Source organism: Euleptes europaea, chromosome 12, assembly GCF_029931775.1.
Source record: "Euleptes europaea isolate rEulEur1 chromosome 12, rEulEur1.hap1, whole genome shotgun sequence".
In the NCBI taxonomy this organism is placed as follows: domain Eukaryota; kingdom Metazoa; phylum Chordata; class Lepidosauria; order Squamata; family Sphaerodactylidae; genus Euleptes; species Euleptes europaea.
This window is the reverse complement of record NC_079323.1, coordinates 48,892,076-48,914,370: the sequence shown is the minus strand read 5'-3', so window position 1 is coordinate 48,914,370 and position 22,295 is coordinate 48,892,076. Positions and strand designations below refer to the sequence as shown.

The 22,295-nt window shown below is 41.3% G+C and overlaps 1 protein-coding gene across 2 annotated transcripts in view; it reads left to right on the top strand.

Annotated features, from left to right (window-relative positions):
• ROBO2 (roundabout guidance receptor 2) overlaps positions 1 to 22,295 on the top strand; it is a 504,839-nt gene that overhangs the window by 314,254 nt on the left and 168,290 nt on the right. For both annotated transcript variants that reach the window (XM_056858915.1, XM_056858916.1), the window contains exons 2-4: positions 6,727 to 6,884; positions 8,842 to 8,962; positions 16,462 to 16,600. In XM_056858915.1, the coding sequence (XP_056714893.1) occupies positions 6,727 to 6,884; positions 8,842 to 8,962; positions 16,462 to 16,600 (418 nt within the window). The remainder of the gene's footprint in view (positions 1 to 6,726; positions 6,885 to 8,841; positions 8,963 to 16,461; positions 16,601 to 22,295) is intronic.

The following is a 22,295-nucleotide window of genomic DNA, read 5'->3' as shown; positions in this document are numbered from 1 at the left end:
GGCATTCATATTTTGACTCACTAAATTTTTTATCTGGACTTTTAATTGTATGCAGTAGGCACACTATCAGTGTAATCCTAACCAGAGTTAAACCCTTCTGAATCCATTGAAGTCAACGGGTTAGAAGGGTCTAACTCTGTATAGGATTGTGCTGTGCATGAATCCTTTTGATCAATCTTGTACATAAGGAAATGTAAAATAATTATGTGTCACTGTCACCTACACGTTTACCATGCAGTTCCTTATATTTATCATTACAACAATAAGATACTAAGTTTTATTTGCAAACACAACTCTCACTTTCTGTCTTACTTATAAATTAGGTTCTAACTTGCTATACCTTCCTTTGTGTTCTAGGTTTATTTTCAAATTGGTATTGCAGTTACTCATTGATTCTTTGAAATGGCCATTATAGGTCATCAATTTTGATACAAGCCAAATTCTTATGAAATGTTTATTGTAGGACTGTTGAAAAAAAAATTCAGTAAAATTCGGATTTGGCAAAATTCAGCCCGTTTTTATTCGGGAAATGCCAAAGTCCGAACTCCCCCGATTCGGATCCATGGAATTTGGCACTAAGTTCGGAGTTCGCGAATAAATTCGGCCATTTAAAGCCACTAAAAACACATTCGTGCCTTTCAGCTGCTTAGGGGGGGCATGTTTGGAGGTAGATGTCCCAAACGTTCAGTGTAGCTTGAGGGAACCCTTCTTGCAAGAACCCCCAATTTTTGTGAAGATTGGGTCAGGGCCCCCTGAGATATGGGGCCTGGAAGGGGTCCCCCCAATCTGCCCAATGCTATAAAGCCATTACAAACACATTTGCAGCTTTCTGTTGCTCTGGGGAGGGGGATTTTTGGAGGTAGAGGTCCCACACTTTCATTGTAGCTTGAGGGGACCCTTCTTGCAAGAACCTCCAATTTTTGTGAAGATTGGGTCAGGGCCTCCCGAGATATGGGGCCCGGAAGGGGTCCTCCCAAACTGCCCATTGCAATAAAGCCATTACAAACACGTTTGTGGCTTTCTGCAACTCCGGGGGGGCATTTTTGGAGGTAGAGGTCCCACACTTTCAGTGTAGCTTGAGGGGACCCTTCTTGCAAGAACCCCTAGGTTTTGTAAAGATTGGGTCAGGGGGGCCCAAGTTATGGGACCCAGAAGGGGTCCCCCAATCTGCCCATTGGAATAAAGCCATTAAAAGGGATGTACTAAAACGAATGACAAGTCAGCCCATTGGAAGCAATGGGAGAGGCTGCCCAACCCATTGAAGATAATGGGAGAGGGGAATGTTGGTTGACTAAATGTACTAAATGTACTAAAATGAATGTACTAAAATGAATGACAGGCTAGCCCATTCGAAACAACAGGAGCGGCTGTACAGCCCATTGGAAACAATAGGAACCAGCCAGAGAGAGACTGACTGACCCACAGTTAACTCCACACGAAGTTGGCAACTGGTGAAAAGAGTAGAAACCACAGTCCCACACAGAGGCAATCAAGCCCACCCCCCAGCAGAACAGGTAAACCCACCCCCCTTTGGCTTCCCCCCCTCACACACACACAGAGAGAGAGAGAGAGAGAGACAGACAGACAGACAGACAGAATCTCTCCCCCCCACATACACACACACAGGAAAAAAATTATAGAGAAAAGCCCCCAAATGGGTCTTACTGTGGATGTCTTCTTCTCTTCCATCAGGAGCAGGGACTGGGAGTCAGGACTCAGGAGTAATCCAATACGATTCTAGCAGACTCACACACACATACTCTCTGGCCATTTATGCACGGGAGGTTTTGCCTTGGATTTGCCGCTCTCTAGATGCACATTAAGGAGTTCCTCCTCCCAATCATTCGAATGGGTGGAAGGAGGGACCGTATAACTCGGGGGGCCATGACCCAATCTTAACAAAAATTGGGGGTTCTTGCAAGAAGGGTCCCCTCAAGCTACACTGAAAGTTTGGAACCTCTACCTCCAAAAATGCCCCCCCTGGAGCCGCGGAAAGCCGCGAGTGTGTTTTTAAATGCTTTATTCCAATGGGCAGATTGGGGGGACCCCCTTCCGAGCCCCATAACTCAGGCCCTCCTGACCCAATCTTAACAAAAATTTGGGGTTCTTGCAAGAAGGGTCCCCTCAACCTACACTGAAAGTTTGGGACCTCTACCTCCAAAAATCCCCCCCGGAGCTGCGGAAAGCCGTGAATGTGTTTGTAATGGCTTTATTGCAATGGGCAGATTGGGGGGACCCCTTCCGGGCTCCATAACTCGGGGGGCCCTGACGCTATCTTCACAAAACATGGGGGTTCTTGCAAGAAGGGTCCCCTCAAGCTGCACTGAAAGTTTGGGACCTCTACCTCCACACATGCCCCAGAGCCGCGGAAAGGCACAAATGTGCACACGCACCCCCCCCCCACGGGGATCTCTCTCACACACAAACAGACACTCTCTTTCTCTCCCTGGGCCACGCAGCAGCTGGGCTCATGCACTCAACTGTGACTGATTGGCCAGAAGAAGACCCGGCTTGGCCACCACTGGCCGCAGGAGAATGCTGCTAGTTGCTTACTAACTGACGGTTATGCTGCTCGGAGCCCCCGAATTTGCCGAATTTATTCAGCGATCGCCCCGAACTCGCCAAATTCGGCTCGTCGTTTTCCCGCCTTTTTTTGAATTCAGTTCCATCTGAACTGAAAACCGCCGAATCGGGGAAAATTCGGCTGTTTTTCAGTTCGGATGGAACCGAATCAACAGCCCTAGAACAATGACCTTATGTTCAGCATTGCACCAGTGTGCAAATGAAGAAACATAGTTTTACAATCTCCATCTTTTTTTCTGGAGCATGAGTGAATTCACACATGCTGAACTGATCTCTGTCAGCTGGAGATCACTTGCAATAGCAGGAGATCTCCAGCTAGTACCTGGAGGTTGGCAACCCTATCAGTAAACCTGATGAGCTGAATTAGCATGACCCCAGGTGATTCTGTCTTTTCTCCAGTAAATGTCAAAAACAGTTGCAAGTTGCAGCAATCAATCTACTACTGAACAGGTCCAACGCTGCTTGGCATGGAACTATGATGAATACTCCCAGGGGACTCTCAGGCAATCCAGTAAGGAGCTCACCTTGTGTGTAAACTAGGGCCTTTGAACAAGCCATGTTTACCTGGCAAGAACGTTTGCAGCAAAGTTCTCACACCTAATTATATTGTGAGATTAGTATTCCTTACATTCATTTGCATATTTATAATAGCATTTATAGTTATCTTTGTCTCTGTGAAGATTGTGTTTACTTTTTCTGATCAAGCAACGGGCAGATAGGACCTGGGGTTAGTAAAGTAAACTCAAGCACCCGTCAGGGATTTGTGATAAGTGGAAGGCAATTGATTAGGGAAAGTCAGAAGAACTGCTGGAAGGGGAGGCAAAGCTAGCTAAAAAGTGGAAACTATCCTTGGATTGGGAAAGCTTGGATAGAGAAAACTATCCAAAGTGGGGTCTGGTGTTCAAGCAGATGATGCTTTCAGGGGTGTAGTTTCTGGATCAAACTTTCAGCTTTTTTGTTTTGTTTTGGTGCTAAATGTACACACATTTCCACCTGTGTATGACTTTTTAAACGAAGTTTTAAACTAATTTTACATCTTTTTCATACATACTAAGAAATGCTAGAGAAAGAGAACATTTGAAAGTTGGCATTATGGTTCTGCATGCGGTGAATGCCCTTCTAATGCAGTATTTCTTACTTTTGTGCTATAGATCAGGGTGCTGTCATAGAGAGCCACATTTGCAGTGACCGCTAGCCAAGAGTCACTATATGCCCTAATATAAGACATAACTAAAATATAATACGAAATATAACTATTAATATTGTATGCAAGTATGTTATTAAATTACTAAAGTACCTGTGCACATGTAGGATTGTTTCTTTTCACCACTGTTAAGTCTTAGCCAGCCTCCAGGTGGGGCCTGGGGATCCCCTGGAATTACAATCAATCTCCAGATGACAGAGATCAATTTCTCTGGAGCAAATGGCTGCTTTGTAGGGTAGCCTGTATGGCATTATACCTGGCTAAGGTACCTCCCCTCCCCTCCCCAAACCCTACCCTCCACCTCCAAAATGCGAGAAATTTTCTGGACCAGAATTGGCATCCCTAATCTGGAATGAAAGGAAGAGCTTCCCTCTCAGCCTTCCCCTCAGCACGAGGCATACTCTCATAAGGTTGCCAGCTTAATGTCCTTTCAACAGTTGCCCTGTGCTGAGATGAAACAGAGAGCTTTTACTGAGTTAAGAAGAGGGGTACAGCTCAAAGGCCAGTGAGGGAGACTCACAGCTTACCTGTCCTCTAACAGAAGCTGCTTTAAGGTGAGAACCACCTGCCAACGGCAAGCCCTTTTGGGCAATGCTCATTTTTCTGGAACATGGAAAAGGTGTCACATTGGACAAGAGCCACAGTTAGGGTTGCTAGGTCCCTATTCACCACTGGCGGGAGGTTTTTGGGGGAGAGCCTGAGGAGAACGGGATTTGGGGAGGGGGTCCATAGAGTCCAATTGTCAAATGGCCATTTTCTCCAGGTGAACTGATCTCTATTGGCTGGAGATGAGTTGTAATAACAGGAGATCTCCAGCTAGTACCTGGAAGTTGGCAAGCCTAGCCACAGGTAGCCTGGTAAAGAGCCATGCATGGCTTCCCAGCCCCTGAATATCACTCCTATAAATATATGTGAACCTGACATGCTGCCCTCTAGCAAGTGCAAAATGTTTCCTTTCTTTTATCCAATAATTCCTTTTTCTCCCAAAATAAACACTTCCTGTGCCTTTTGTGTATCTGAGAATTAATGTCTGTCTGTCTGTTGTCTATGAATAGTTAGTCCAAAATACCTTTTTGGGTTGATCTTTTGACAAGATGTTTATTGGGGAAAGGGTGTTAAAAGATATTTTTCACCTCACCAGATGTGCTCCCTCAGACAAAGCAGAGTCCTTGGAATCTGCCAGTTTCCTTATTTTCTAAGTCTAGTCATGACATACATAGATGGATCCTTCTATATTTGAAAATAAATTAACCTTTAATTAGTTTCCTCCCCTCTTAGGATTTACCTGTGCCTTGAAAATGTTAAACAATAAGCAGAAACCCATATCTGTAGCTGAGAGCCAGATTTATATGCATACTCACCTCAGCCCATTCAGCCCCTAATCCTTGTGCATATAAATTTTATCCTTGCATGTATCACACGGAAACAGGAAATGTGCAGTTCAAAATGTTAAAACAGAGCACATTTTATTAACAGCAGAAGCAGTAAATTAAATCTCCTTATAAGCTGAGAGTGGACATTTTTTGCTGAACTATTCCTGACTGCTCCTTTAGTAAGATGCAGGCCTTTAAAAAAAAAAATTCTCAGAGGGCTCTTTTCCCATTAAAGGTGAGATCTGTATTAAAGCAGTAATGAGTCTCTTACATAGCCGAACTATAAGCAGAGAAGATGCCCTAAATTTCAGTCATTCGTTTTGGAGCTATTTTAAGCTTTGTGTTGGTAAGGGTGCCAATTAACTTTGAGACTGGGACACATGTAAAAAAATAATGAGCGGCTATCATTTCTGTACATGAAGGCCTAATCCCTTTTTTTCTGTGATAATTTACATACGTAGGTAGCGTTTGTTGCCTGATCTAGTTTCTTAAAGGCTGGGCAATGTATTTTTTGCCCTTTTGGTTTCTCTCTGAATACCAAATCGTGGCTGCAAGAGTACTAAAAGGGAACGAAAGAACAGGTACTTTGTAAGCACGGTTGCGTGTGTGCCTAACATCCTGGCACCCTTTCAAACTGCTGAGCATGACAAGTCATAACAATCTTGCCACTGTAAAGGTAAAATGGCACAAATGTGTCAGCTCTCGTTTTGCACAGCTGGCTTTGAAGTAGCTACGGCGCCAGATGACAGCCTGGCACACCAGATTTTCCAAAGGTTACAAGCAAGGTCCAGCATGCGGCTTTGCTTAATGAAAAGAGTTCTGTGTCAGATCAGCAATGCTGCTACGAGGTTTTTTTTTCTCCCCAGAATGTCACCCTGGCCAGATGTCACTTAGCAGGTGTGTCTACAGAATAAACGTGGAACAGTATCTACCCGTGTGAAGGAGGATTTACCCCATTATTTACTCCATTGCCCACTCTATGCACAGCCCAGGACTAAGTTTCTGGATGGGCTACTAGTGGGTACAAACCTCCACTCAGAAAAGGAGAAAATCATATTCTTGCTGTCTGATTCCAATGAGTATATTTCTCATAGAACATCATTGTTTGCTCTGGCAGCAAGGAAAATAAGAGCTAAGATAGTTAGCTCTAGAGCAGAATCCCACAAATGATGTTGTTTCTGGTGCTTCGTATCCATGTTAACCCTACTAGATTTTATTTTCTTGTACATGTCTTTTTTAAATATTGTATTACTTTGTGGATGATGTTTTGTGAAGGCCTATGGCCACATAAAAATAAATTTCTTACCTTACCTTACCTATGTGTGGATGTTTGCACTTATATGAATGGTAACTCGGTTCAATGTGCATGCCTTGCCTGTACTCATATGATAACTAAAGGTCATCTATGGAGGTCATTTTTATTTCTTGCCTGATTACCTGATTCTGGGTGTATTTTTATCTTGCACGTTGAATAGCTACAACAACGAAAGAATCTAGTTTTCTCTATATATGTTTTCCCATATTTTTTATAATGTTTGTTTTTCTATCCATATTTTTCTGTAATAGTGCTCCGGGATGATTTCCGCCAAAACCCCACGGATGTTGTTGTAGCAGCAGGTGAACCAGCCATTTTAGAATGCCAGCCTCCTCGTGGACATCCTGAGCCCTCTATTTACTGGAAAAAAGACAAAATTCGAATTGATGACAGAGAAGAGAGAATCAGTGTAAGTCCTTTCTACTAAAATGGCAATATCACACAGGACTCCTTAAAAAAAACCCCAAAAAGATACACAAAGTGGATGTTCAGGATGATTAGGAAATGATAATATCATAAAATGGAATGTAGGAACAAGGTCCAGTTTAAATTACTTTGCATAATACCTCTAACAGTTTGCTAGTACATTATGCTCATGTTGGATTCAGGGTTGCCCCCCTGGCAACTACGGGGCAGTGAGGGGACTTACCGGGAGCAAAGAAAGGCCTACACCGTCGACGTCATTTCTGGCATGCACCGAAAGTGACGTCATCATGGCGACATGGGGACACTCTCAAATTTAAGCAAGGTAGAAGTCATTTTTATCATGGAGTTTTTGGCCAAATACTAGTGCATCCATGCATCACTGGCAACATGATGACTTCACATCACTGCATTGCAGGTCGCACAGACCTTGGCCTAGTTTCCTGCCTAAGTCCCCCACAGGCCAGCTAATTAGTGCTGGTGGGTGGGGCCCCAGAACAGGAGATTCCCCACCCCTCAGCAGGGTGCTGGCAACCCTAGATGGATTTTGTGTAATTTAGGAACAGGACAGGTTTTGCAGCTCAGACCCATACATAATTGTGTTGATCTGTATTGTTTTTGAAAGTCCTATCCTTGTTCAAATGTTACTATTCAGTTATATGGGGTTACCGCACTTTGTATTCCCAGCGATGTATTAAGAGTTTGAAAATGTTCTAAAAAACATCGCTTTAAAAGGGTTTTTGGATACCACGGCTTATAAATGGTTGGAAGACGTCTTCACAGCTAAAGGGGCCAAACAAAGTGCAAATAGTATTTTTTATAACATTTTCAAACTCTTAATACATCGCTGGGAATAGAAGTGCGGTAACAACCATAGTTAAATACGTTGCAGTTAAATAGCCTCAAAACAGCCACTGTTTTATTACACACAACCCTGTTAGATAAATTAGGTTGAAAGATAGTGCTATTTAAGGATATTTTACTGCAATGCATTTAAAATGAAGTGTTTTCCTAGGTTTCCAGCATAGTGTAGTGGTTAAGAGTGATGAACTCTAATCTGGAGAACCTGGTTTGATTCCCCACTCCTCCACATGAGCGGCGGACTTTAATCTGGTGAACCGGGTTGGTTTCCCCACTCGTTCACATGAAGCCAGCTGGGTGACCTTTGGCTAGTCACAGTTCTCTTAGAGCTCTCTCAGTCTCACCTACCTCATAAGGTGTCTGTTGTGGGGAGAGGAAGGGAAGGAGATTATAAGCCAGTTTGATTCTCCATAAAAGGTAGAGAAAATCAGCATATAAAAACCAACTCCTCTTCTTCTTCCTATCCTAGGTTACTTTTCTCTTCAGTTTTCTAGTGACAATGTTGTTTAAAAGTGACATTGTGGATAAAATCACAGGTTGCCATTCTAGTCTGACATGACAAAGGAAAATGATTTTAGGCCAGCGTAGCTATGTCAGTTAGAACTTGGGAGACCTATCTTGAGACCTTAGCTCTGCTCCTGAGCAAGTCAATGTTTCCCACTCAACTAGGGTTGCCAAGTGCCCGGTGGTGGCAGGTAAAATCTCGCTGGTCCACCGGGCTGCCTGCTTGGCAACCTTGGATAAAATTCTATGGAAACCATAGAGTTTTGACTGAGATCGCTAGAGCATCCACGTCGCTTTCAGGTAAACCCGGAAGTGACATAGGCACGTTGCGTGGGGTGCGCGCACCGCAGCCACAGCCCCAGAAAGCTCCCACCGGTGGAGCTACGGGGCCTTGCATGCCTACACTCAACCTATGCACAGTGATCTTATGAGATGAATAAAGAATTGTAAAGCATTTTGCAGACATAATGCTACAAAAATAGGTACTAATAATATATTGTGGGGGTTGGGTCTAGATATGTGAAACTTGAATAATTGTGTATTAAAATGTATAGGCATTCTCCTTTTGTTTAATATAGATACGAGGTGGGAAGCTTATGATTTCAAACACAAGAAAGAGTGATGCAGGAATGTACACATGTGTTGGAACCAACATGGTGGGAGAACGGGACAGCGATCCAGCAGAGCTGACTGTTTTTGGTAAAGAAACTTTTAATACATATGTTTGCTCGTCCTTTTGTGCTGCAGGCACAAAATAGGAATTAACAAACTTGCACAATATTATCAAACATATATCAACCTATGGAGTCAATGCTTTAAAGTCTGAATTTGTTTTTTTAGAAATCATTTCCTAATTTGCAGTGACGTAGAAATCTCAAGAATTCTATTTTAGTACAGTTCTGAAATAGAATAGCTCTTTCCCCCCTACTTGTGTAGAGTTTAAACACACTCAGATATCCCTGTACAAATGCATACATATCAGGAACTTCAATCCGGTATGATAGTGTTGCCAGTCAAAAATTATCAGGTATAACTGAGATACTTTTAAAACATTTGATAGATTGCACTTCAGAGATTTTCATACTAGGGTTGCCAAGGCATAGTGGCCTGGCATCGCCTCACAACAGCAGATTGGGGGTGGGGAATGTCACTTTTGGGGAATACCCATATGTGATGGCAATATTCTTTAGGAATCCCCAGAAACTCTATGGTAAAGCCATAGAGTTTCCAGTGATTTCTAGAGAGGGCTGACATTGGGTCCAGTTTTTTTCTGGAAGTGGTGTCACCATGTCAGCCTGATGGCCATTTTTTTGCTTGTTTTTCTGGAGCTGAGGGGCAATCTATCCTCCACAATCTATCCTCCACTATCCTCTGCTGGTAGATCAAACATTTTATAACACTGTGTGAAAGAGCTAGGTTTAGGCTCACAAGATGTAATTTTCATAAGTACAGATTTTTTATCACATTGTCCCATTCCAAAATGGTTGCTCTTTAAAAGTTAGGTTTGTTGTTCGTCTGATTCAAAATCCAGCCAATATATAGGTTGGTAGTGTTTCACAAGTGTATACGCCAAGCAACAAAATGAATAATGGGACTCATTTCCCCCAAGAGAAAAGTTAAATACGAAGGGGGAGATGCTGGAGTGATCTTAAATCTAAATCTATCCTATTAGCAACCACTTAATAGATAGTGTTATAAAACCTTACTGTGGCAGAACTCTCCGCGGTGACATTTCTAGACACCATTAGTAGGCTTTCTTTATGTGCCAGTGCAGGGTTCTTGAATAAGGCCAAAGAAAATCAATCAAAAAAATACTTTATTACAAAATATAAGTTATTTCCACACCTTAATCTACCACCCTTCTTTGTACAATTAGAGAATTGCCAAGCGTTCATATTGTTTCGCTAATGCATCTTCCAGTGAACACCAGGAACAGAGAAAGCTGGTAATCTCTGTGTAGTGGGACCACCTCTCCTGGTATGCCCCCCGAAGATCTTTACGGTCGTCTGATAACAACTTACTGGTGGTCCCTGGCCCTAACAGTGTGCAGCTGTCCTCCACAAGAGGTTAATTAGAAAATCCAGATCTTCAAAATGTCCTTTATGAAGTAATGCCATTGAAAAGTAGCTTTGTTATTCTAGTATTTTAACCATCGAAAACAAAAGTCTTGTCTTCACATTACTGTGTCTGTAGTATTCATGTCATCCATAGTACAGGGTTTTGGTTTGGATGTAAGATATTTAAATCTGTCATAAATGCCACACTAGGGTCATCCACCTTAACATATAGTCTGGAATTCTCCCAGAATTATAACAGATCCACACATTACAGAGCTCAGTTCTGCTGGAAGAAATGGCAGCTTTGGAGGATGGACTCTGTGGCATCTCATCCCGGCTGAGTTCTCCCTCCCCAAACTCTGCTCTCCCCAGGCACCACCACCAGATATCAAGGAATTATCTTGGCTGAAGTTGTCAACCCTTTGCCTCACTCATTGCAGCTTTGATGGCTTTGAGAAGGGGTTGTCCTCCCACCTCTTATCACTTAATGAGTGTTGGGGGCCAATGGGGGGGGGAGGAGTGTCATTTCCAGCAAAAAAAAAAAAACAGGAAGTGACAGCATTGCATTGCACAGAGATCAGAGGGATTATTAGAGTGTCATGAGATGTGGTGAAAGCTCTTACAGTTTTTCGGCCTGAAATGATATTGCAGCATCATGTGAAGCCATTCCTGCCTGTCCCCCTGGTCCCAAACCTCCCACTAGTTGCCAGCCATAAATTATAGGCCGATCTCCTTATGTAGTTATTGGCCCTTTCCTCCAGTGGCACTTGCAGGGGTTCACAAGTTACTACGCTTTCTGTTATCTGAAGATGGTTGAGAGATTGCTGTTCTCGTATCTCCAGAGTGCATGGTCAATCATCTTTTTCATAGATTGAGCAGAACAAAACCTAATCTAGGAAAGAAACGACTCAATGTCTATGGATAATCAGTGCCCAGGAATATCAGAAGAAACAGATAAACTAAAGGAAGCATGCAGAAAATTGTGTGTGTGTGTGTGTGTGTGTGTGAAGTGCCTTCAAGTCGCAGCCGACTTATGGCAACCCCTTTTGGGGTTTTCATGGCAAGAGACTAACAGAGATGGTTGGCCAGTGCCTTCCTCTGCTCAGCAACCCTGGTATTCCTTGGTGGTCTCCCATCCAAATACTAACCAGGGCTGACCCTGCTTAGCTTCTGAGATCTGACGAAATGAGGCTAGCCTGGGCCATCCAGGTCAGGGTATGCACAAAATTACTAAACTAAATTTAACCAGAAAATCATATATGACTTTATTGTTGTAACTTAATGGATACACCTGTCATTGTTTTTCAGAAAAGCCAGAGGCATATGTCAACATAAATTGTACAGCTAATTCACATGTTATATTTTTACATTGTGACATTATCGTACCACTGGCACAGGATGAATCTGGAGTTTATGAACATTCAATTCAGATTCTAGCCAGTATTTCAGAGTGTTGCCAGTGATTGCAGGCCAATCTTGAGGGTGATGTGTAATCAATGTGGCATGACTAAGATTAAATTCTTCCATTTGGGCTTGGCATTAATCTTCAATGACTGTCATTCTAGAACTGCTACTACACAGGGACACAAAAGGAAGCTGTAATTATGAAATAGCCTCATATTAAAAATTAAAGTTACTGTGTTAAAGATTTGTGTACCCAGACACTTTAACACAAGCAACTCACCTCACAAAAAAGTATCCTAAAATCATCATGCGAGGGTTTCATTATGTTATAAATGATGGCTGCAATCCTATCCAAAGTTACTCTAGTCTAAACCCATTGATGTCCGAACTTCTTAAGTCTGTATGGGCTGTCATTGAAGTAATGATAAGTAATTGCTATTTTGGCAATGGAAAGTTTGCCTTTTTCTTCTAAGTGCTAAGTAAGGCAGAAGGAAGTTAATAAGTCAGTTGCTGGGTAAATCATTCTTCTTAAAAAAAATGTGGAAGAGACCAGTGCAAATACCTCTGTCCTATTTTTAATGAATTTTTACGTATTCCTTTTCTAATATTTGGTCCCTCGTTATTTTAGTCTTGGAAACTGTTTCTTCTAATAGTGAAAATCAATTTCCGTGTGTCAGTCATCAAGGCTCCGCACACCTCCATGCAGCGAATTTAGCTTGAGGCATTGCCTCTGGTGAAAACGAGTAACACTAAGTAAGGTGGTTACCAAGAGTCTAATGGGAGCAGCAGGGAGGCCGGGACTCCAACTGGATGCGCAAGATTTTTTAAAACTATGAACAGAGCTATAGATAAACACAACCAGATAAAAATGAAAATGGGAAGTAAAAACACAAGTATTTTTAAAGAGAGGATTATGGAATCTTTATAGGAAAAATGGACTATTATTGAATAATATCAAAGGATGTGCAAATTAAGAATGTTCTGCCGTCTATGAACAAGAGCCCTCTTCATTTTGTATTCAGCTTGTTCTTAAAACGAGAAGAGTTATTTCAATGCACGCAAGTTAAGGGCAGTATTCTTAGTGTTGAGTGTAAATACAAGCATCCTTTCCCTCCCAAGCCCATACCTATATAGAAGTAGAAACAGAAAGCTCCCGTTTTTTTGTTTGTGTTAGAGATGCATCAATTATTTAATGTATATACTAGTCCTAGTATATAGTCCCAGTACCAATGCTATACTTGTATGTAGTACTTCATTATACGCTCTGCAGCAAACCAAACCTAGTCATGGATGAGAAGGTAGCCTTGAGCCTGAGTTGGTTTGTACTGTTCACAGGGTTGCCAACCTCTAGGTAGTAGCTGGAGGTCTCCCGCTGTTACAACTGATCTCCAGCCGATAGACATGAGTTCACCGGGAGAAAATGGCTGCTCTGGCCATTGGACTCTATGGCATAGAAGTCCCTCCCCTCCCCAAACCCTTCCATCCTTAGGGTCCGCCCCAAAAATCTTCAGGTTTTTCCCAACCCGCAGCTGGCAACCTTAAGTGTATGTGATGCCTAAGCAGGGTGGGACAATGGATCACATCTTATTGTGCCTGTCTGTGCAGTTGGCTTTTCTCACCTTGCTCTTTGGTTTCTGGCCCTATCGACTGCACTGTTCAACTGCACCATTTTATTATATGTCTTATACTGTATAGTTGCTCACCTTGTTCACTTTTGTGCTGCCAGTCCAGTTGCACTATGCATTCGATGTGCTATACTATCTGATAAAAGGAGCTTTGACTCTCAAAAGCTTAAACCCCAATAGGGTCGCCAACTTCCTGGTGGTGGATAGAGATCTCCCACTATTACAACTGATTTCCAGGCAACAGGGATCAGTTCCCCTAGAGAAAATGGCCACTTTGGAAGGTGGACGCTATGGCATTATACCCCACTGAAGTCCCTCCCCTCCCCAAACCCTTGCCCTCCTCAGACTCCACCCCCAAAATATCCAGGTATTTCCCAACCCGGAGCTGGCAACCCTAACTGTTCAGAACATGACATAGCCTTCAGTCAACCAATGGAGTCTTGTGTATTAAATGTTGACACTATTTTTTCCTTGAGGGATATACAAATGGAATATCTGGAAACACTCATACCTTCTATTGAGTTTGGTGGGACATGTGCACAATTATATAAGGGGAAAGTAAGTAGAGAGGCGAAGCTGTGGGTCACCAGCTTTCAACCTAGGCAAAAAATTGCTCTTGTGGTAGGAGCAATTTTTGAAAGACTTACGTTGTTGCATTCAATGAAGTAGGTCTACATTCTCCCTTTTGGCACAGCATCATAATGTAGGTATCTGAATGTGTGTGTCCAATTACTAGCCACATTTATAACGGTAAGCAAAGTTTATTCAGAAGTTGTAAAGGTCACAACAGCAATAGTTCAAACAGTTGAAGTATAACCGTGACCTATTTTATAGCCCTCTTCAAAGACTTTTAATATTCACCACAGAAACAAAGTCTGGGGAGAGGATACTTTATTTACTCAGCTGAAACTTATAAAACTGCTACATTAAACATGTTATATATTGTTGTGATTTTAATTTATGTGTTGAATGCTGTTGACAGAATTACATTTTTAAAAAATTATGCCACCAAAATTTATGGACAGTACTTTGTAAAAATCAAATAATGTTTTTTTTAAAAAATGCTGGGGAATAAGGTTTTAGGGAAACAAACAGCACATGGGCTCAATTCAAATATACAGTATATTACTGCAGTTAATATTCATAATAAACACAAACAAGTAGAAGAAACAATATGTGTTATTAGTCACACTAGAAAATCAACAGAATAAGTAATAAGCAAACAAGATGTTGAAGGCCCATCCATCAAGGTTACACAAAGCAAAATAGTTTCGAAAAGCAAGTCCAACCAAAGGCTTAGAAATCAAAAGCTACAGTCCTTGTGAAAAGGAGAGATCCAGAGCTATAATCCGTCTATAAAGTAACTAGAAGGCGGCAAGAGCCACAAAATGTGTCTGTAAGGTTACTCACAAGGCGGTGAAAGCTGCGAGCCGGGTCTGTAAATTTACTCACGAGGAGGCACGTGTCATGAGCCACGTCTGTAAGGTTACTCATGAGGCAGCAAGAGCCGCGCCTGGCAGGGAGGCCAAAACATTTGGAAGTCACTCTCAACGTGGTGCAGCAGCTTAGGAAGGACACGGACGGCAAAGGGTTTGTAGACCGGAACGCCCAGGATAATGATGAACTGTAGAACAAAATCTACCGGCTGGAGAAAAATGGTAGGGACGGGACATGCCCAGTCACTGTGAATAGCACCAAAGGAAATGAAAAGAAGAGCACAGGAAACGTGAAGTCCAACTGACGCTACCTCTAGGTTGGTAGGCGTTTCGATACTTCTTCAATAAGTTGGTCTTCCTTCTATATTTTATTATTTATAAGGGCGAATTTGCCCAAAAAATGCTGTTTGGGCACAAAGAAATACTGTTTGGGCGTAAAGCCTCTCTTACATTGTAAGGACCTGTCTTGGTTATTATCCTGGGCATTCCGGTCTACAAACCCTTTGCCGTCCGTGTCCTTCCTAAGCTTTGCGTAACCTTGATGGATGTGCCTTCAACATCTTGTTTGCTTATTACTTATTCTGTTGATTTTCTAGTGTGACTAATAACACATATTGTTTCTTCTACTTGTTTGTGTTTATTATGAATATTAACTGCAGTGATATACTGTATATTTGAATTAAGCCCATGTGCCGTTTGTTTCCCTAACTTCTGTTAGCTCAGCATAGGGAAATAAGGTTTGACTGAACTCTGTAAGAAAAATGCTTTTATTTAGTATGTGGAATTAAGTACAGTTGTTTTGTCTCCTGAGAGATTAACATGGAAACCAAGTTATGCAGGTAATTCAAATCCATTTAATCTCACATAAAGAATGTTAATTGCGTTGGCAATGGCATTCGCTCTGATCACTCTATAGACATATAATTAACTATTGGACATATTCAGGAAACTATCTGAGTGATTAGTAGGCAGAAAACAACAAAGGAAATTACTTATTATGTCCTGATGAACACTGAGGGACCTGCAGAAATAATGCAAAATGGAAATAACGGATATGTCAATTTGTGCCTCTGTGGTACCTCTACTCTACATTTTTAGGTTGTTTATTTACTTGTGAGCTTTTCGTTGAACTATATGATGAAATATTTTGAGTTTTTGCTTTAATGACACATGTATACTCTTGGGGGGGGACAGGAAGTTAATTCACAGTTGATTCACATGACTAGTTGGATAAGAATAAAAAATAAGACTTTTCAAATCTTATCATCTTGCAGAGATTATATAAAACCACATTTGTTTTGAGTTGTGTAACTGTTGCACAATTAATTGCTTGACGGCATCCAATAGCTGTAACAGTTTCTCCATGCTTACTTCTTCATTGTATTGATTGCAGATGCCTAAAACTGCTTTTCGGTGAACTGTCAAGAATAAGGTCTTGAGTTATAAAGAAAAGGTACTATGATGTCTACCATGGATGCAGTAGTAACCTCCCTAGGAATAAATGTTAACTGCTACGGGAGGTGCAACAGATCTCCCATTTCTCCTGCATGCTCCTAGTGGGAGAAAAGAACTACCTATTCAATCAGAATCTTGGGCATAGGCACTGTGCATGCTGTGACCTGAATTATTTCAATTTAATCAACCTACTTTTAAAATTTGGAACTTTTGTTTTCAAGAACGACCCACATTTCTCAGGAGACCAATCAACCAGGTGGTTTTGGAAGAAGAAACCGTAGAATTCAGATGTCAGGTACAAGGGGATCCTCAACCAACAGTACGTTGGAAGAAAGATGATAACGACTTGCCAAGAGGAAGGTAGGAAAAACACTCATTGTTAAGTCTTCTTTCTGGGTAATTCTTATTCTTAATTTCATCATGCAAAATGCTGTCAGTCTTTTAAAATCACTAGATTAAAAACACAGGATGTTTAGTTGATTGCATGCTGTCGTAGTACCTATCCTTAACTTAGTGAGCCACACTCCTGTACTTAGGAAGTCAACTGAAAAACCATATACTGCTTGTCTACCACTAGTAGTTTTGTTGGCAACAATTTGTCATGCAGGGATGAAAAGATTATATCTATTTATTACTCTGGTTGTCAAAGGGACAGGGATGTAGGCTTCCTTTGCACCTGATCATCTTACATATACTTGTTGAAGATTTTGTGTTTGATTAACAAGCTCAATGGAAGACATATCAGGAGTGGTTATTTGTAGTTTGTTAATTTTTATAAGGTGAGCTTTCTATGCTGAAGGCTCTATGTAATTATGATTTGCACGTTATCTAGTTTGTCCTCTGTTAGTCATTAGATGGCCTTGAAATTCATATACCACACAATATTTTATTTTCATTGGATTTACTACATCTTTCTGCAGAGCTAAATATCATATCCTTTGAGATTACCTTAATATAACATCCTTTTGGACAATGTTTAAAAAATTAGTTTTATTGTTTATTCTTTGTTGCGGTTTCTTTGTCAGATTTCTTCTTGCTCTCTGTGATAATTCTTGATTTGGGATAATTTGTTATTTGAATTAGAATGCTGCATATTTCCCAACATATATTTCCCAGTGAATAATATTCCAATTTTGTAGTTTTGGTTAAATGCCTCTTATCCCGTAATTTCCATTCTCAGTACTTTCCTCACATTCCATACAATATCATGAGAAGATATCACTTTATAAAACTGAAGTTGCATGTATCTTAAACAGAATTATGCAGCATTTCTAACTTAAAAGTGTGTGGAGCACAATTTGCCTAAATTCACTTTGCGTGAAGCATAGAAGCGTGAGGCATAGAAGCGAGGATGAGTATTGAAGTGCTGAGAGAGACAGAATGTTTATGAATTCATTTTCAATCTTATTATTTTGGTTGTGTTAAACTATAGTTCTGCTTTTGTAGACAAAAAATTACAAACCATGGGTGGTTGTTTTTCCAGTTCAAAACCAGAATTTTTAAAAAAATATCCCAGCTTCACACAGAGGGAGGAGGGGGGAGCCTGAGAACTTCCAAGACTATAAATGAAGCAAATAAAATAAAATTACATTTAAATAGAGCTAACATATTGCCTGGCTCACAATCATGCAGTTAGGGTTGCCAACCTCCAGGTCCTAGCTGGAGATCTCTTGCTATTACAACTGCTCTCCAGCCGATAGAGATCAGTTCACCTGGAGAAAATGGCTGCTTTAGCAATTGGACTCCATAGCATTGAAGTCCCTCCCCTCCCCAAGCTCTGCCCTCCTCAGGCTCCTCCCCAAAAACCTCCTGTTGGTGGCAAAGAAGGATCTGGCAACCCTACATGCAATACACTTTGAGATATGTCAGTGGAAGTGTGGAACTGTAGTGTTAACCCTTTTGATTTAGTACTATGGGATTTAAGAGATGGAAATCACCCATTTTCTGAATGCCTATATGGCTGGAATTTTTAACAGTGAAAGAAAGAAGGAGGCCTCACCAAGGCAAAATAAAGGCAAGGAAACAAATGGTGCAGAGGAACACAAATTCTTTAATATATATTTTTTGCAAACATTATTCAATAATTTGTTTCCCTCTGCACCATTTGTTTCCCTGCCCTTGTTTGGCATTTTTAACAGTCACGAAGACTTTTCAGAGATTTGCATTTATGTAGTTTATTATAGCATACGTTCATACTGGCTCACACAAAGAAGCGTTGCCTATATTTTTGGCACAGTTTTGTAATTATGTTTACTGTCACATGGAAGTTTTACAGTGCAGTCCTAAGGGAAGGGGAACAAACGAGCAGAGGGAACAGACTGACCCTTACACTGGCGTATCTCCGAGATATGCCATTACGCCTGCATAAGAGCCAGTTATGCCAGCACAGGCCCACAGAGCCATTGTGCCACTTCAGAGTGCTGTATCTTTAAAAAACATGCTAAGCAAAGCCTGACTGAAATGGTTTTGATGTCATCCTCAAAGATTTTGGAAAATATAAACGTGGTTATCAGAATAGTGCGCCTCTTCCACTGGTTTATTAATCTGGCTGATTTTTGTCCTTGATGTGTGCTTGAAACCAATTGGACTGGCACATTTATATTGAAGGGCAGTAAGATCCCTAAATGATGGAGAATGTTGATCATGACTTACAACAAAATATGGCCTGAATCAGGTCTTGAATCTTGTGCGTTATTTAGGCTTATATCTAGAGCCATCGTTACTTTCTGAGATGCTGTGATATGGGGGGTGACATTTCTTTGGCTTAACGTTTAATAAAATTTGATTAGGGTTTGTGCGGTATTTCATGTCTTCAGATTTCTAGCAAAGCCTAAGAGACCAGCTGTATAGCCTGTAATTATATAGCAAGTGATACAGGGTGGTGTTTTTTTTTTTCCTGAGGAAGTGGAGAGATTTTCAATTACAAGTTAAAATGTATGACACACTGTAATAACTGTTTAAACCTTTTCCACGGAAGAACATGGCACTGCCAACTCTTGTGAGACTGAGGTACTGAACTGTATGAATGTGTTTGTCAGGTTCCTTAAAAATATCTTAGTCTCTGCCTTGTGGTGTGGCTTTTTCTTTTTTGTATTCCAGCTCTGAACAGCTGGTTCTGTTCAGTAAATTTTTCTTAAATGAAATTACAATCTGCACTTGTGAGTTGCATGTGCAGATATTTTTCTGATTAGAAGAGTATTGGGCTGAGGAATTGAAAAAGGCAACCATACCAGCAGGAAAGAGGTGTTTGTTTAGATGCTTCCTCTGCAGCGCAACAAGGTAGGGAAAGTGCGAAAAGTGGTATACAATTTTCGCAACGTGTAATATTAAAGTGATTGTGGGTTAAGAAACTGCCACTCTGGAAATCTGGAAATCCTGAGGAACATAATTATGCTATGCTTGCTTATTGATTTTTTAAAAACTTTCTACTTTTTTCTCAAAAGATTGAATAAGATTTGGATTTTTTTTAAAAAGTAAGACATACTAAATGGCATCCCCAGGAAAGGAACAAATGGTCCTTAGTAGTCTGGGTACCCAAAGGTTGGGTGGGAAAGAACTCGATTACACCATGAAATATATTTATTATAAAGTGCTCATGCAAATATTAAAAACAAGCCTATATGGCAACAAATATAAGGTTGCTAGTCTAACAGCCCATTCCTGAGCTTTCGGCACAGCAATGCCATTCTCGGCACTGGAATCCAGGGCTGAAAGTAGACAGGAGGCTGCCTAACGGCAGCATGCCCCCCGGAACACCAGCACGGGACTTTACGCTGGTGGGACACCGGCGGAAGGCCCTGCCGGCGTTCTGTGGCAGTGCTTCCGTGGTGGCATCCAGAGACCGGCATCTGGGCCTCCACGCTGGTGCTGATGCCGGCGCAGCCCCTTCCTGGCTTCTTAAGGGCTTTTGCTCTTGAAGATCAGGAATGCACTGTAAAACTACATGCCAAATGCGTTTCGGCCCTCAGGCCTTGTGTGTGTGTGTAAAGTGCCATCAAGTTGCACCTGACTCATGGCGACACCTTATGGGGTTTTCAAGGCAAGAGACTAACAGAGGTGGTTTGCCAGTGTCAGGCCTTAATTGGTGGTCTAATAAAACATCTTATGCACACATACACGTTAATGAACAGATTAAAAATTTTAGTAACTGCTCAGGTTTGTATTTAAGGATGAACTCTGTGCCTATGGTGACAGATAGTTATTAAAATATTTTTTTAATTGTAAAGGCACACAAACGTGAAATGCAGTCTGAATATTTCTTTCTGGATGGGGCTGACCTTACATATAAGTATGCATAACAGTATCAGCAAATAGATGCGTTTGGCATATGGTTTTGACTATCAACCTTGTATTTATTGCCATATAGGCTTGTTTTTAATATTTGCATGAGCACTTTATAATAAATATATTTTAAAGTTTAATTGAGTTCTTTTCCACCCAACCTTGGGGTACACGGCTTTATCTTTAGGTTGGGTCCCCCCACCCCTTTTTGTCCAATGGTCCTTAGTAGTCTCCAGAAATTGTAATATAAAGACTTCATTTAAGAATCCCTGCATTAGCAAGTTCCCAAACGCAGACAATACTGGCTGTCCATTCTGCCTATTTCCTTTATCTTTAGGATAATACAGCTCTGGCTCAGTACCCAAAACCAATATCCTGAATTTGGTCTGCCTCAGCTGCAGCTATAGCTTCTGAAGAGACGTTAAAATGAGTCAGGCAGTACATTTCAGCTGTGCTATCGCTTGGTGAAATGGATGGAGCCATTTCACGGATTCTTGAGCCAACACCAGGCTGTTACGTCATTCCAGTGTTGCATGGGATGAATCTGCTCTGTCATTTCCAAGGGCAGATGGCATGAATATATGGAACGCATTGTTTATTATATTTTCAGGCAACATTTGGCGTTCAACATTGCCCACAGTAGTCAAAATCTAATACAAATGGCAACTGAAGTTCAATATAAAATGTTTGTTTTCTTTTTCGTATTTTTTCTGTGGTGGTGGGAATGGGATGGAGAGTACAGGTGAATTCTGAGCAGTGGCAGACTGGGTCTAAAAATATTGGTTGACAGGAGACAAAGGGGCCCCACCCACAACTATAAGGCTATCATTTAATTTTTATAAGAAAATAAATTAAAAATGCAAAAAATACATAAGTGGAAAAAAGTACAATTAAAATTTTAGTTGCATACAATAATAGTATTGGAACTATTATGTTTTCAAGCTACTAAAAGGTCATTAACATTTTTAAAGTATTCTCTAATGTTTAAGGGGGCCCACTTCATCAGGGGCCCATAGGGTCCATTTGCCATCGGGCAAGCTGACACCCTGGCCTGTCCGCCACTGATTCTGAGATAGAATTATAGTGTATCAATCACACCAAGTTCAGTTCAGCTCTGTGTTTGCCCATAACACCCATATAAAATGGTGATGGAAATTAGATGTTTGGACCAACTATGTTCTCCTTTGGAAGATCAAGATAACGTCACTCCATCCCTGTCACTTGCAGTCCTAATGCTTGCCTGTATTTGGGAACTTTGGTGAAGACAGAGAGATATTCTGAAAGTAAAGTAATTAGTTGCAAACACATATCGTCTCCCCTGAAAATAGATGTCTCCAGATGCTACAAATGGGTATCAGAACCACTACTGCGATATTTAAAGTGAATATCTAGCAATGTGTTTTATGCATGTACCCATGCACACATGCAAATACACTCACATTCGCTATCACAGAGGGGGATAAGAACTGAGCATGTGAGCCTGCCTGCCTGGAGCTACATCACAGAGGCACAACAATTTATGCATGTGCAAACTGTATATTTATTTTTTCAATCCCCTATCGCAGAAAAGGAATCTATACACATACAGTGGGCATAAGTGCTTCACCCACACTGGGAAAATGAACATAGGTGGACAGTGGTGTTAGCACACTCATTTATGGGTGGTGTGTCAGCCTCTATACCTAGCCAGGTGGCTTAGGATGCATGAGGATGGCATGTGGCATCCAAGACCAGACCAAGCTGGGGCCTTCTGCCAATGCAGGAACTGAAGCTG